Source organism: Cyclospora cayetanensis, unplaced genomic scaffold, assembly GCF_002999335.1.
Source record: "Cyclospora cayetanensis isolate NF1_C8 unplaced genomic scaffold, CcayRef3 CcayRef3_contig_97, whole genome shotgun sequence".
NCBI lineage: Eukaryota > Apicomplexa > Conoidasida > Eucoccidiorida > Eimeriidae > Cyclospora > Cyclospora cayetanensis.
Window position 1 is genome coordinate 25323 of NW_020312771.1, and position 12178 is coordinate 37500.

A 12178-nucleotide genomic window follows, 5' to 3' on the forward strand; every position below is an offset into this window, starting at 1 on the left:
CCATTTATCCACTAACACTGCCAAAATTTATCTTTATAATAGAATGAAGCACTACCACCTTGAGGATAGTCAGATGTGATTCAAAAACGAAGCTGGGACTCCGTCGTCGGTTCACCGATACCCATAACCGCTCTCTCAAACACCTAGACTGGCATTTCTCTTTTGTTACTAAGACTTTTTCCCCTAGCGTGTCATTAGCGCTCAGCAGTCCTGGAATTCAGCACCTTCACAGCTTCCTGTTGAACCTTCGCTTCCACAACGGCCCGTCGCGTGCACCGAGCTGCTTCACTATGCATTTAACGCTGCTGGACGCCCGTGTTCGTGATTATCAGGTCATGTTGGGACTCAGTGCAGTGGAAAAGCTCAAAGTCCTTCTGGTGGCCTGGAGTGCGCCCCTTGGCAGAGAAGTATGCGCTGTCGTGCTCGGATTGTCAGCAGCTTAAGCGATGCAACCCTCCTAAGCCCGGTCTTTTGCAAAGCCACTTGATCCTAAACGGTTTTGCACAAAGTTGACTATTGCATGTGTTGCTGCGTTGCCGGAAGTCAGACACCAGGATAGCGTCTACGTCCTATTCAACAGACTCAGCAAATATGCCCGTTACGTCCCTCACTTTAGTGCTGCCACGGCTAAGGAAGTTGCTGATTTATTTTTAGCTCATGACTAAAAGCCTCACACACTTCCCATCGTCTGGATTTGCATTAGAAGCTTGAAGGCGCATTCTGGCGTGCCTTTTGACCCGCCCACACTTGGAGCACAACTTGACCACTGCGAAACGCCCTGAGGTAGGTGGATAGACAGAGAGCGACAGCCGCAGTCTTCTGTATTATTCGAGTGTCTCTGTTCACACAAGTCAACTGCTTGGCGTGCGTTTCTCCCTCGTGAGATAAGACCATGATAGTAAGTCTCTCTGACTGGGCTTCTCCTGCCTTCTTGGTCTATGCCGATGATTACTCTAGAGTCCCGGCCTGCACCTGGGTTTTCGCGATCAGTAGCCACTCTAGTGGACGGAGGAATTCAGGGAACAGGTGGCTAATGAACGCGAATGTATGCTCGACGCTTCAAATAGACAAGCACAGAAACATGGTAAGCGGCGATCTGCTGTGTGTTCAAACCTGGAAAATCATCCTGCTGGATCGGCAGGCTTGTCGAGCTGCATTAGAATGCGACCAAACAAAGGGGTATGTGGCCAGTTGGCAAGGAATACCTGGCCATTTTCCTGCGAAATAACGCTATCTTCAGCGAATTTCTTATAATTTGAAACTAGGAAAGATCTATTGATAATAACTTTCTAGAGAAGCGTTCGAACTCTCCGGAGTATTTGCGGTCTGTGCCTCGCAGGCAAGTGGCCTGTCAGGAGGCGGAGGATCTACAGGGAGCGGCGGAAAGGCTGGATTCTAGCCTTAAGCTCCACAAAGACATACGACGAGACAGTTACTGACCTGGGTGGGGAATACGAGCTTTGGTTGACGGAGAAGAAGATGTAAACTTCAGTGCATGCGGGAGACTTCATACCTCTATTCTGTTTACATTGCTGGTCGCTATGGGCGACACTCTCCGCCTTTCTTTTTAATTTTCCTTCCACAGCGCCGTTTGTTCTTAATTTAGCTACATTTATCTGTGGGTATTGCTTCAAAAGTTGATGTGTCTAATTGTAAGGGAGTTTCCTACATTTTGATTTTTGTGCAGGCCCTGTGGGGAATGTTGTCCCTCCACTCTCCTTTATGCCTCCTGAGGTCTTAAATGCCACTATTCTGCATAAAAGGACTGTATTTGCATACAGAGACTGCTCTACGAACATTGCTGAACCAGTGTGTGGTTTGACTTCCCTTACACACTGCACTTGGATCAAGTCAACGCGAGCGCGCTCGTGTACAGGCTCGCTTTCCTAGAGTTTTCAGATGTATGAGCCTCTTGCTACGGTAACATGTTGGCTAGTATGTGAACCCCTCGTCATATCGATTTGTACCTTGCGGCTGACATACACACTTGGTTTTCTCATTTGCAGTGTTTTCGCGATTCCGCCTACCGGGGGGGTGGCGAAAAGGCGGGAGCGCTTCGCGGTGGTGAAAGCAGTTGCTCTGCAGATGCAGATCTGGAACGGGAGGGCGTGTGTTTTGAGCTGCAGGGGGAACGATGTGGCAGGTTAAAATTCACTCGAGCACATTCTGCTCGATTATTTGTGTTGCGGGCTGAAGCGTACATAGACAATTCAAACTACACTACTCATATTTCTATAAAATTATAGAGGAAATTACTAATTGGTGCCCTGTTTTCACCTATTTGCTTATTACAAAGTAGTGTTGTCTTACGACGATAAGGGCCAATGTTGTCTACGTTCTATTTGCCGCGTGCAACTAGCCGTAAATGCCCAGCAGTGCAGCAACGTGCACTTTGGCTGTCCATTGCCCCTCATCTCACTCACCATGAGGGGATCAGGCGAAAGAAGGCAAGCACTTGGCTTTTGAATACTTAATACCATTCTATTTAGTCTATATTGACTCTAGAGTTTGGTGTCTCTCAACGGACACGCTGGAGGAGGTGGTACATTGCCTAGATCTGCGGTCGAGCAGCTGATACTGAATGAGCAACTACGGAAGGGAAAAATTAATCTATAGTACAGCTGTAACCTTAAATGCTATCATTGGAGGTACAGACCAGGTCCCTATGCATATTCCGGAACCCCACTTGGGCCCCCTTACCACGGACGATAAAAGTCGGGTTGCTGCATAGTGCTAGTTCACTAGCGGTTGACACGGGGTCTTCAAAAGCAAAGGACATAATCAGTCAGCCGGAGTCTCCTCTAAAACTCTGCCGGAAGTACACAGATGTCTCACTCCCTTGTTTGCAGCAGAATAGCAACCCTAGAGAGGGATATACCGAGAAAGATAGTGGGGACGTGGCTGCTCCCCACCTCGCATGCCGGGGCAGCCCAGATTTGGTGTTGTGGATTCCGTGGCAACCGTTTGGGAATTTGTTGTGGGGTTTGGTAGCATCGGCAGTAATTTTGTATCTTTTTCTACCCTTGGTTCGTGCTGCCCAGTAGACCCCTCTTTCCCTGTGAGGCGTGCCTCCACTGCCCCTCTGTAGGACAAAGGAGCAAAACGGGGTGCCTCTTCCTCCTCTCCACTGGATCCTTCTGTCTCAGCTTTTTGTTATTTATTCCAATATTTAGGCGAGGATATCCTTCTCTGGGGCTCCGCACTGCAGCCTTTGCGCCCCAAGCGTTTGGTGACCGAAGCGCGCATTAAATTAAGGTGTATAGACACATTATTTTGACGCACTGGAGCGCGCTCCACGCGCCTTCCTCATTTAATTTTTTTCATTTAAGTACCTGCAATACAGCTGAATTTACTGCCTACCGCGCGTCTGTTCTCATTTTCCCCCCCCTTCAAAAATTTTCTCGCCGTTCATCTCAGCGTCTAACTTGAATCATTCCCAGCGGCCAGCGTGCACCTTAGAACGTCTCCGGCGTAGCCTCAGAAATCTGAAGGCTTTAACGGAGCAATACAGACTTACTGGCCTTTTCGAGGCCCCAGGGTGTCTATACCCCTGCAATGGCTCGCCCGACGGGGGGCTGTTGCCGTTTCAGTAATTGCTGGCCCTCCTTCGTTTCCGCTTTTTGTCTTTAAGGGGCCAAGTCATGATGGATCATAAGGGCAGGCTCTAAGACTGAGGACCAGCAACCTCGCGGTGTGCCCCTATGGGGAAAAAACAAGGCGAACAAGATTGATGGTTTCACTTTCCCCTGTCGCACAGAGTGCGCTTTACCCCAGCCCTTGTTGAACACGCAGTCTGGCAGGCAGAAAAATTAACCTCCTTCTTGTTTCGTCTATCCCGCAAGGTTTGTTTTATGGTTTCTATATCATTTGATACCTAAAAGGAAAGGAAGAGTTGGGTCCAACCACCTCCAGAGCAAAAATGACCCCTCCAGCTGTCGCCCTTGGAATAATGGCCCCCATTCAGGGTACAGGAGACGTTGCTCCTACAACTACTTTTTCTGACACAGGAGGAGTCCATGAGGCCCGCCTAAGTCACAACAGATTCAATCAGATTAAGGCTGGTGAAGGCTCCAGGGGGGCCCTCGAGGCTCCCCCTCACGCTGGTGTTCCGACGCGCGAGGCACCACAGGAGGGCAGTTGCAGTCGCTGCTGCAACTGCAACAGGAAGGGGATGTGTGGTGACCGGAGTGTGACCCCTAGGAGGCATTTGTACGAGGTATCGGCCGCAGACGCCTCACTGGTGTCGTCCGTTGCGGCATTGCTGCAGCACTTGGCGATGCAGCGCAGCTCCGAAGGTTGTGGGGCCCCGTGTTTCTTGAGCGCGACAGAGCCGGTGATCAGCGTGCCTGATTATCTGGAACGTCTTGCCCGGTTTTTTCAGTGCAGCAGGGAGTGCTTCGTGCTGGCTCTGGTGTACATCGACCGGTTGTTGCAAATGAACGCTCATGTGTGGCTCTGCCCGCTGAACTTGCACCGACTGGCGGTGACGGCGCTCATGGTAGCGGTCAAGTTCTCAGATGACACGTTCTACTCGAATGCATACTACGCCAAAGTCGGAGGCCTCCCTCTGAAGGAAATGAATCATCTGGAAGCGACCCTCCTCCGCATGCTGCAGTTCAGGCTTCACGTCCTCCCATGGGAGTTTCACAAGTACCTTCGGCTCGTCCTCAAGTCGCCTTTTTCTGCTGCTGCCTACAGAACAAAAGCCGTTGGGTGGGCAAGCGGCGCACTTGCACACCCGCAGTCCGGAGGAGTAGCGGCGGGGGAGCCCAGCAGGGAAGAGGTGGCCTGCGCGGATGGCTGCAAGAGAGGGCAGCAGCAACGACAGCAGCCGTGCTGCAATGCATGCTGTTCTCCTTCTTTTTCGGGCTCTACCGGCTACTCTTCTGGCAGTTCGCAGTCCATTTCCCCTCCAAGTACCCCTGAGGCCACTGTAGCCAAGTCGCCGGAGCAGCAGCACATCAAACGTTCCACAGAAGACGGGCTCTCAACTGCAGTGCAAGTGGGGGAACAGGTTTTGCTTCAGGAGAGGCCCCCCGCCGCAGCTTCGCACCAGTTATACCTTTGGGCTGGGGGTGTTACCGTAGGCACTGTCGCTGCAGGAGGGCAGAACGAACCTGCCTCTTGGGACGCTTCGGCAGAGCACCTGCTGCGGCGTCAAGGGTCTAGGCGCCCTAGTGCTTAGCGCTGTTCAGTGGTTGGTTCTGTTATGTTGCACAGCCTGCCCCCGTGGGGGGGCCCCCAACCCCTCCCTCCTCTTCCCCCCCACTCTTTGATTGTTTTTGGCTGAAAAATGGGGTTTGTTCTTAGGCTATTCGTTTACAAACAGTGCATTTCAGCCGTGTTTCTTGGCCTCCCGCCACCATTATTTCGGGCGCCTTCCAGGTCGGCAGGCCTTGGTAATAGGATACGGGGCACTGGTTAAGGCGGGTGGCTCTAGGAGCGAGCCGTGCATGAAGGCAGGGGTGTGGCGAGCAGTGATTTTCAGCTGCTCCAGTAACTCGGCTGGCGGTGTCGACCCTGCTTTCGTTCGTTGTTTCACGCACACCAAAAATGAATGACTCTAAACTATGCAAGTTCTGCAGAGGTGCAAAAAGCAGGGGAGGATGTGGTAGTGGGGGGGAGACCTCTGCAGAATCGAAGGCAGTCAGAGGGCCCTTAGGGCGCTTTAGTAGATGAGCCGAGATGCAGAGTTGCTTGCCTCATTGGCTAGGCGCGGGAAGCGGGTGAAAAGAAGGCGAGGGAGGGAACATCTGTAGAAGCAGGGAGGCCTATAGAGGAGGAGGCACGTAGGAGTATCAGGCAACCGCGGGAGCGTCGGGAAGCCCCGTCTGAGCTAGTATCTAAGTTAGGAGACACTTATATAGCCCAAAAGTCATTACAAAAGCTAATCGAGTTCGTGGTTCAATCCTTCAAAACAGTTCCCTCCCGTCTCGCCCTCTACCTACCCTCAGCTACCGGCATGACAAGGTAGGACACACTGCAGGGCTCATGCATGGGCGTGTTAATGCCGCCCCCCTTAAGAACTCCGAGGATTCTCAGTTAGCTGCACACACCATCTAGAGCGCGCGCGTAGAGCGTCGATTCTCAGTGTTTGTGTCTCACTTCAGGGAGACTAATAAATAAGGGGGTCGCGCACGTAGAAACCTATATGGGAATGGCTGTCGTATCGCTGCCTCGCTTGTGCGTACACCTTTTCATTTGCCTGGGTGTAAATAAAGGAACGAGTGCATGCGGTAATCAAGGAGATTTCTGCAGATCCTTCCAGACGCCTATACACGTTGAATGCAACCTGCGCGTCTGCTGGTACTCCTGCTGCGTTGCTTGACGCCTTGCAGCAGCACCGGTATTGAACGCCCCCTGTATTGAAGGCCTGTGGTCTTATTGCCGCTGCAACAGAGCGTCTACGATAGCTTGCATGACGGCCGGGGGCTTTCCGGCAGCAGCAACCAAGATGCAATTTGCTGCCCTCATGCTGAACGCTGGTGAGGCAGCACGAATCCATACACGGCCGTTGAGTCCCACAGCAATCTCAAAAGGCAGCCGGGTACCCAGCAGCTGCAAAATTAAACTGTCCGGAGATAATAAACTGCATCCATCACAAAGCAGTGAGACATACACTCATGAATACATACATACACACACACATATATATACATACCTACATACATACACGCCAAATGGGCATCTCAAACGCAACGTGAATCCGCACGCAAACACCAAGAAACTCCATTTGCGAAGGCCACATATCAGCCTACCCAGGTAGCGTCGACCAGGAAGTAAGAACACTGTACTAGCGACACCAGCACGAAGCCTCACCTCTGCGCAAATGGAATGGGGACCTCGATAACAACCCCGTCTCTCAGCTCGCCCAAGAGTTTTTCACTGCTAGTCCACGGCTTGCTGCAGTTGCTGCTGCAACAGCTCACGTCTGCCCCAAGCAGCGGCGATATATGGGATAGCCGAAGCAGCAAAACAGATCCGATGCTCAGCTGTGGCCGGCTGCGACGCGTGGCACCCTCAAATCCCCCGACTGCTGCCAAGCGAGCCGGAGAGCCACTGCGGATATTCACCTGAATCCAAAGCCACACCCCACCTCCAGCAGCCCTCGGGTGCAAATTCGTAATAAACGAGGGTTCAACCAACCCGTTTACCATAGAGGGAAGGCCCAAGGCGATTCTTCCCCGCGATCCCCCCCCTCCCCCCCCACACGCAACCGTGAATTCCCCTAGAAGCGTCCTATTTTCAGTGCCAAAAGCAGCACATACCAGAACGCGTGTCACATGCAGCACCAACGCAAGTGCCAGAGGGCGACGACGCGGCAACAGATTTCACCGCAGCTGGGGAGATGGGGCCTGCCTGCCTTCAGGCTGGCCCCCTGGCGATATGTACACGAAGGATGGAGCGAACGCAGGGTTTGTACGTGTGAGCTTACGCCATAGTATTCTGAGCCCTTGGAAGAGACAATGCCCACGAGGATGTCTCCCACCCTTGGCGTGTATCGGCAACTGCTGCTGATGCAAACGAACGTGGGGGCGTGGGGGGGCAGCACATGTCTGGGAAGGAGAAGGGAGGCAGTTGTTGCTTTGGCGCAGGTTCCAGAACCCACCACCTCCACCAATTGCTGTTGGCGCTGCTGCTGTTGGGGCTGCTGCTGGTGGGAGGCTGTGGGTACGACCACAGCGCTCCAGTCGAAAGAGCGGGCGACCGCTGCAGCAGCAGCCCCTGCGGCAGCAGCGGCAGATGCCGCCTCCGCTGTTGTGCCTTCCGAAGTTTGTTGCAACAGCGGGAAAAAGTCCCCTGGAAGAAATACGGGAACTTCCGCTGCGCTCATTCTCTGGAAGGGAAGGCGGAAGGAGGTGGGCAGAATGAAGAGGTAGTGGGATAAGCCCACCAGCGAAACTTAGTGCACCAACGATTGCTAATTTACGCGGCTCCGGCTACCCAAGAGTGCAGAATAGCGCAAGGTGGATGAGAGGCAGGATGGTGGACACCGCGAAGCGCGGAAAGCTGTTCGCGGGGGAGGGCAAAAAGCAAACTAAGGCGTTCCCACGTGTCGGGATCCTATGAAAGTTGCCAGAACTGCGTCAAAACGCCGGCTTCGCACAAAGAATGGGCAGAATTGAAGATACATGCATGCCGAGTATCGGGAGGCGTGCTAACAGAACGACGCGGTGCAGCTGCAGTAGGATGGGCAAGCGCCCCCCAAGCAATATACAGGCTCAGGAGAGCGGCTTCAGAAGAGAAAGGTGTTCTACGAGAAGATGGAAAGGGGAGACATCTGCGAAGCACAGGACGAGAGGCGGCGGCCAGGGGCTACCGGCGCCCTCTCATGGCGAAAAGGCACTCCCTGAAGGAAATAAAAAGAAAAACAAGAAAATACAGCCACGAAAATTCAACATTTTCATGAATAAGCAGTGTTTGGAAGGGTTCATCGGGAGGGGCTTAATGACTGTGGGCCCCCCGGCCGAGGGGGCCCCCGCTCCAAGGATAACAGACGGCAGGAGAAGCTACACTAACACCCAGTGCCTTTTTAGATATGTTGATTGGAACTTAGGGCAAGAAGATCAAACGGCTCTAAGAACTCAAACAAGCACTGGACGACACCCTACTGGCACGCACGAGCAAATAGCAGTAAGACAATGCTTCATGAAAAAAAATGTCGAAAGCAGGTAAAAAGCCTAAGAGCCTCTGGATGTCCAATCATAGAGAGTGGAAGAACTGTATTCTTGGTCGATGCTCTGTTGCGTGCGTGTTTCTGCGGCTTGACTTCTGGATGTGCTGGCAGGCCTCACAGCATAAAAAATTGCACTCACTGAACAGCTAGGTGAGTGAGTAGCCAGCGAAATCCACGAACCAAAGCACAGAGCTCAAGTTCCCAACACGCCCAACCCCAGAGTCAAGCTGCAATGCGACCCGAAGAATGCATCGAAAAAGGCTAGAGCGCGCGTAGGCGGCTTGTTCTTGCTCTCCAACGCAGGATATCTACTATCTGCATCTCCACCACACAGCGCCACAGCGGAAAATGGCATTCCCCGCTTCCTGGGGAACGCCACCTCGGGCTTTCGCCTCCATCCAAGTCACAAGCCAAGGCGAGGCCTTGCCCGTACGGCCCAAGCCCGGAGTTAAGCCCCCAAAGCGCTTACTCGACAGCCAAGCTGCAAACCTACACGATGCGTGCTTTGGGGAGGATCCGAGTGCGGCGGAGGTGGAGGTCACAGGAAAAGAGGCCACAAAACACGACACATCCCCTTGTCCTGTTTTCCATATCGTTGAGGGGTGCCCAAGCGCCAGCAATGATCTCCTGGCAAGAACGCCTGATCCTAAGCCGTAGATATTCATTTTCTTATGCCCTGCGAAAAACGTTCCCCCTTTCCCTCCCAGCAGGCGGCCACGCCTTGCTGGTCCTTTGAAGAGGGAGGGAGAGAGAGGGGGAACCCTAGATACAGAGCTTAGCAGGAGCACATCAGCCAATCCGATCCCTCTGTTGCGCACATCTGCTAGCCCCCGCCTGCCCCCCGCGCTCCCTCCCCCCGCTGCCCCCCGTTCCCTCCGTTCATATTGCATCACTCTGTTGGCTAGCTCCTTCTTCCTTCATTGTCGCTGTCTGCTCTGCCCGCATGCGCGACTTTCAGAGGTACTCCCCTTCCGCTCTTGGGCGTTTGTTTCTCCGCAGGTTCAGGCGGGAAATTACGAGGGCGGCTTTGCTGTGTGGGAGTGCACTTGGGACCTCTTAGGATTTCTGCAGCCAGCGGCAAAGGGGCATAGCCTATCGTGCTTATCTCGTCAGATCGACCTCCAAATTCGAGGCGGACACGTCTTGGACCTTGGTACAGCACTGAGTTGCCCCGTCAGTTGAAGGAAGAGGAAAAGACGGCAATGACGCCTTCCCTTTTCCGGCTTCTGTCTCTGCGACTTTCATTTCGAATGTGGGCGGCGTGTTCATTTTATTCAGGATGCGGCCAAGGCCTCTTAGGCATTTGGGCTTTGCAGCGTGGGGCTTCCGCCGTTGCCTTTCAGGATCTAAATACCCAGGCAGGCCGCTGCTGTAACTGTTGAACTCAAAGCAGGGCGCTCTATGATTCTTGGAGTTTTCTCTACATCGTATTGCGTCTTCCTGCTCCTCTGCTTTCTTTCGGGCCGCCCCGAACGCCAGCGCATCTGCAAGAGACCAACGCCTGCATGCCAACTCAACGTATTCATATAAACATACATGTATTAATTTATGCTTTACGCGCACGCGTGCAGACAATCGGTGACCCTGTTCTGCTGTCAAGGTTTGCAGCTTCTCAGCTTGTCGAGGCGCTGTGCATATATCCGCTCCTCATGCCCTTGTTACAATTGGATGGGAACCGGGAGAGACTCGGTCTTTCTGCGCCGTCAGTTCTCGTATTGCCTTATCGCCATGTTTTACGTGTCCTTCTTCATTTCAAAGCCGCTCTTCCTCTGTGTTTATTTGCTGGCGTAGGTCCTAGAAGAGGCCACACGGTGGAATATCCTGAAGAATATAACCTCCAAAGAGCTCCCGCATTCTGCCCCGTTGCACGTGCCTCCAGCCACTACTGCAAAGACCGCCTCAGTCGCTTCGCATCACTCTCTGCATCTTCTCGTTCACCAGAAAAACCCATCAAGCCATGCTGGAGGATGCCGGGACGCTGAGAAAGAGGCTGGCATGAAAGGCGGCGTGGCAGCAGTCCCACCAAGAGAAGACCACAGCAGCAGTGCTGACGCGAAATCGAACGGCGCACTTCATAGCTTCCAGCTCCTTGACGGCAGAGCACTCTGCCTCGCAGCCAACTGGACTAGCTTCCCACAAATTTATTGTTCCTGTCAGCAGGCAGAGACAAACGCAGGAACGCGACAAGAAGGCCACACAGGCAAAGAGGAGAGACCGTGCGAGGAGACACGAACCTACAGAGGGGAGGGCGCGCGTGGTATCTCATTCGATGTAGTTCTTTGTTCAGAGGGAGTTTACAGAGAAGAGGCATTTGAACCGCTAGCACACACCCTTTTACGTGCGTTGGACCCCAACGGTATTGCTCTTGTCGCCTCGAAGAGGTAAGTAAGGCGATTAGCTGTATACAGATATCTTAGGAAGTCTGCTATTCCCCAGGGAGTATTTTCCTAAGAAAGGCACCGGCAGCCTCCTGTGCAGCGCACAAGTCTTCGAATAAAAAGCCTACGCTTCCTAAGCTCGTGCAATATTCAGAGCCTCGCTTGTTTCTGTGGATAACCGCCACCTTTCCTGCCTGCCCTCCGGACCTTTACATATATATAATCATCTTCATTTAATTGATATATATGTATATATATGTCTGTATGCCTCTTCTCACGACTATGCCGTTCTTTTTCTGCCGTTGATTTAGGTATTATTTTGGAGTTGGAGGGGGATCTCTGCCTTTTTTGTCGTTCCTCAAACAAAAGTTCCCAGGGAGCCTTTCGGCAGAGGTTATCGCCTCTTTCCGAGGGCAAACCTCAAACAACTTCAGGGATATTCTGCTAATCAAGAAGGCCAATTCCAAAAAAAATGCGAACTAGCTTTTAAAGCAAGCGTATAAATCACGAGTTTCTACACCGAACCGAAGTGTAATTGACTCAAGGCATCGGCCCTAATTTCCTACACGATTGTCTGCCGGGCATTGTAGCGCATGTCCTTCCCCTCTACTACTCCCACCTAGTGCTTCAACGCTCCCTAGTCCTTGCTGTTCTCTTTGCGCCAATAGTAACTTAGCGAAGCGTGGCAGGTGCCGGAGGGCCACAACACAACTGCTCGAAAGGCAGTACTCGGCTCGCGCAGAACCAGGAGCGCCTCCCCAGCAGACGCTTCAAGAAAACCCATTCTTCTTCTACCTCAATACGACCGCCCGAAATGCCCCCTTCGCTCCCGCCGGGCCGCCAACGGGAAATTGCTACAGTTGCTATGCTTGGGTGTGACTCCGAAACTAGAGCTTTTTAGTGAAGGCTCACGGCGTTACTCCATAAAAACGATCTAGTTTGGGCAGCGGAGGAGGGACAGCATTAAACAAACTATGCCTCTGCTTGAGGCACAGAATAAATGCACATTACTCATCTTATGAGCAGGTGCTAAGAGAGGGAAAGAATGTATTGGGCCTGCTGAGAGAAAGGCGAGGTAATAAAGAAAGCCCTCACATGATGCAGCATGTACCAGTTGACGCCG

The 12178-nt window shown here is 52.7% G+C and overlaps 3 protein-coding genes across 3 annotated transcripts; 2 read left to right on the top strand and 1 right to left on the bottom strand.

The window, feature by feature from the left end:
* Nucleotides 1-3919: 3919 nt before the first annotated feature.
* On the top strand, nt 3920-5966 carry LOC34620826 (cyclin-P2-1). The gene is made up of 2 exons (XM_022734060.2): nt 3920-4973; nt 5890-5966. Exons 1-2 carry the CDS (start codon nt 3920-3922, stop codon nt 5964-5966), a joined length of 1131 nt encoding a protein of 376 aa, XP_022589835.2.
* Nucleotides 5967-6381: 415 nt separating this feature from the next.
* LOC113147045 (putative exosome complex component rrp40) lies at nt 6382-7834 on the bottom strand. The gene is made up of 3 exons (XM_026336193.1): nt 7436-7834; nt 6820-7073; nt 6382-6589 (listed from the first exon to the last, which is right to left on the bottom strand). Exons 1-3 carry the CDS (start codon nt 7832-7834, stop codon nt 6382-6384), a joined length of 861 nt encoding a protein of 286 aa, XP_026191978.1.
* A 1191-nt stretch (nt 7835-9025) lies between these two features.
* Nucleotides 9026-11538, top strand: LOC34620824. The gene is made up of 6 exons (XM_026336194.1): nt 9026-9307; nt 9677-9830; nt 9956-10035; nt 10249-10389; nt 10469-11058; nt 11367-11538. Exons 1-6 carry the CDS (start codon nt 9026-9028, stop codon nt 11536-11538), a joined length of 1419 nt encoding a protein of 472 aa, XP_026191979.1.
* The last annotated feature ends 640 nt before the right edge of the window (nt 11539-12178 follow it).

Bases quoted from the DNA above. Each gene is read 5' to 3' on its own strand.
- LOC34620826 (XM_022734060.2), top strand. From the start codon at position 3,920: ATGACCCCTCCAGCTGTCGCCCTTGGAATAATGGCCCCCATTCAGGGT. The intron at 4,974-5,889 runs CAGAAGACGGGC...ATTACAAAAGCT, and splicing joins GCAGCACATCAAACGTTCCA to AATCGAGTTCGTGGTTCAAT.
- LOC113147045 (XM_026336193.1), bottom strand. From the start codon at position 7,834: ATGAGCGCAGCGGAAGTTCCCGTATTTCTTCCAGGGGACTTTTTCCCG. The intron at 7,074-7,435 runs GTAAGCTCACAC...CTTTGGATTCAG, and splicing joins AGGGCTCAGAATACTATGGC to GTGAATATCCGCAGTGGCTC. The intron at 6,590-6,819 runs GTGAGGCTTCGT...TGATGGATGCAG, and splicing joins CCCATTCCATTTGCGCAGAG to TTTATTATCTCCGGACAGTT.
- LOC34620824 (XM_026336194.1), top strand. From the start codon at position 9,026: ATGGCATTCCCCGCTTCCTGGGGAACGCCACCTCGGGCTTTCGCCTCC. The intron at 10,390-10,468 runs GTATTGCCTTAT...TTGCTGGCGTAG, and splicing joins TTTCTGCGCCGTCAGTTCTC to GTCCTAGAAGAGGCCACACG. The intron at 11,059-11,366 runs GTAAGTAAGGCG...CCGTTGATTTAG, and splicing joins GCTCTTGTCGCCTCGAAGAG to GTATTATTTTGGAGTTGGAG.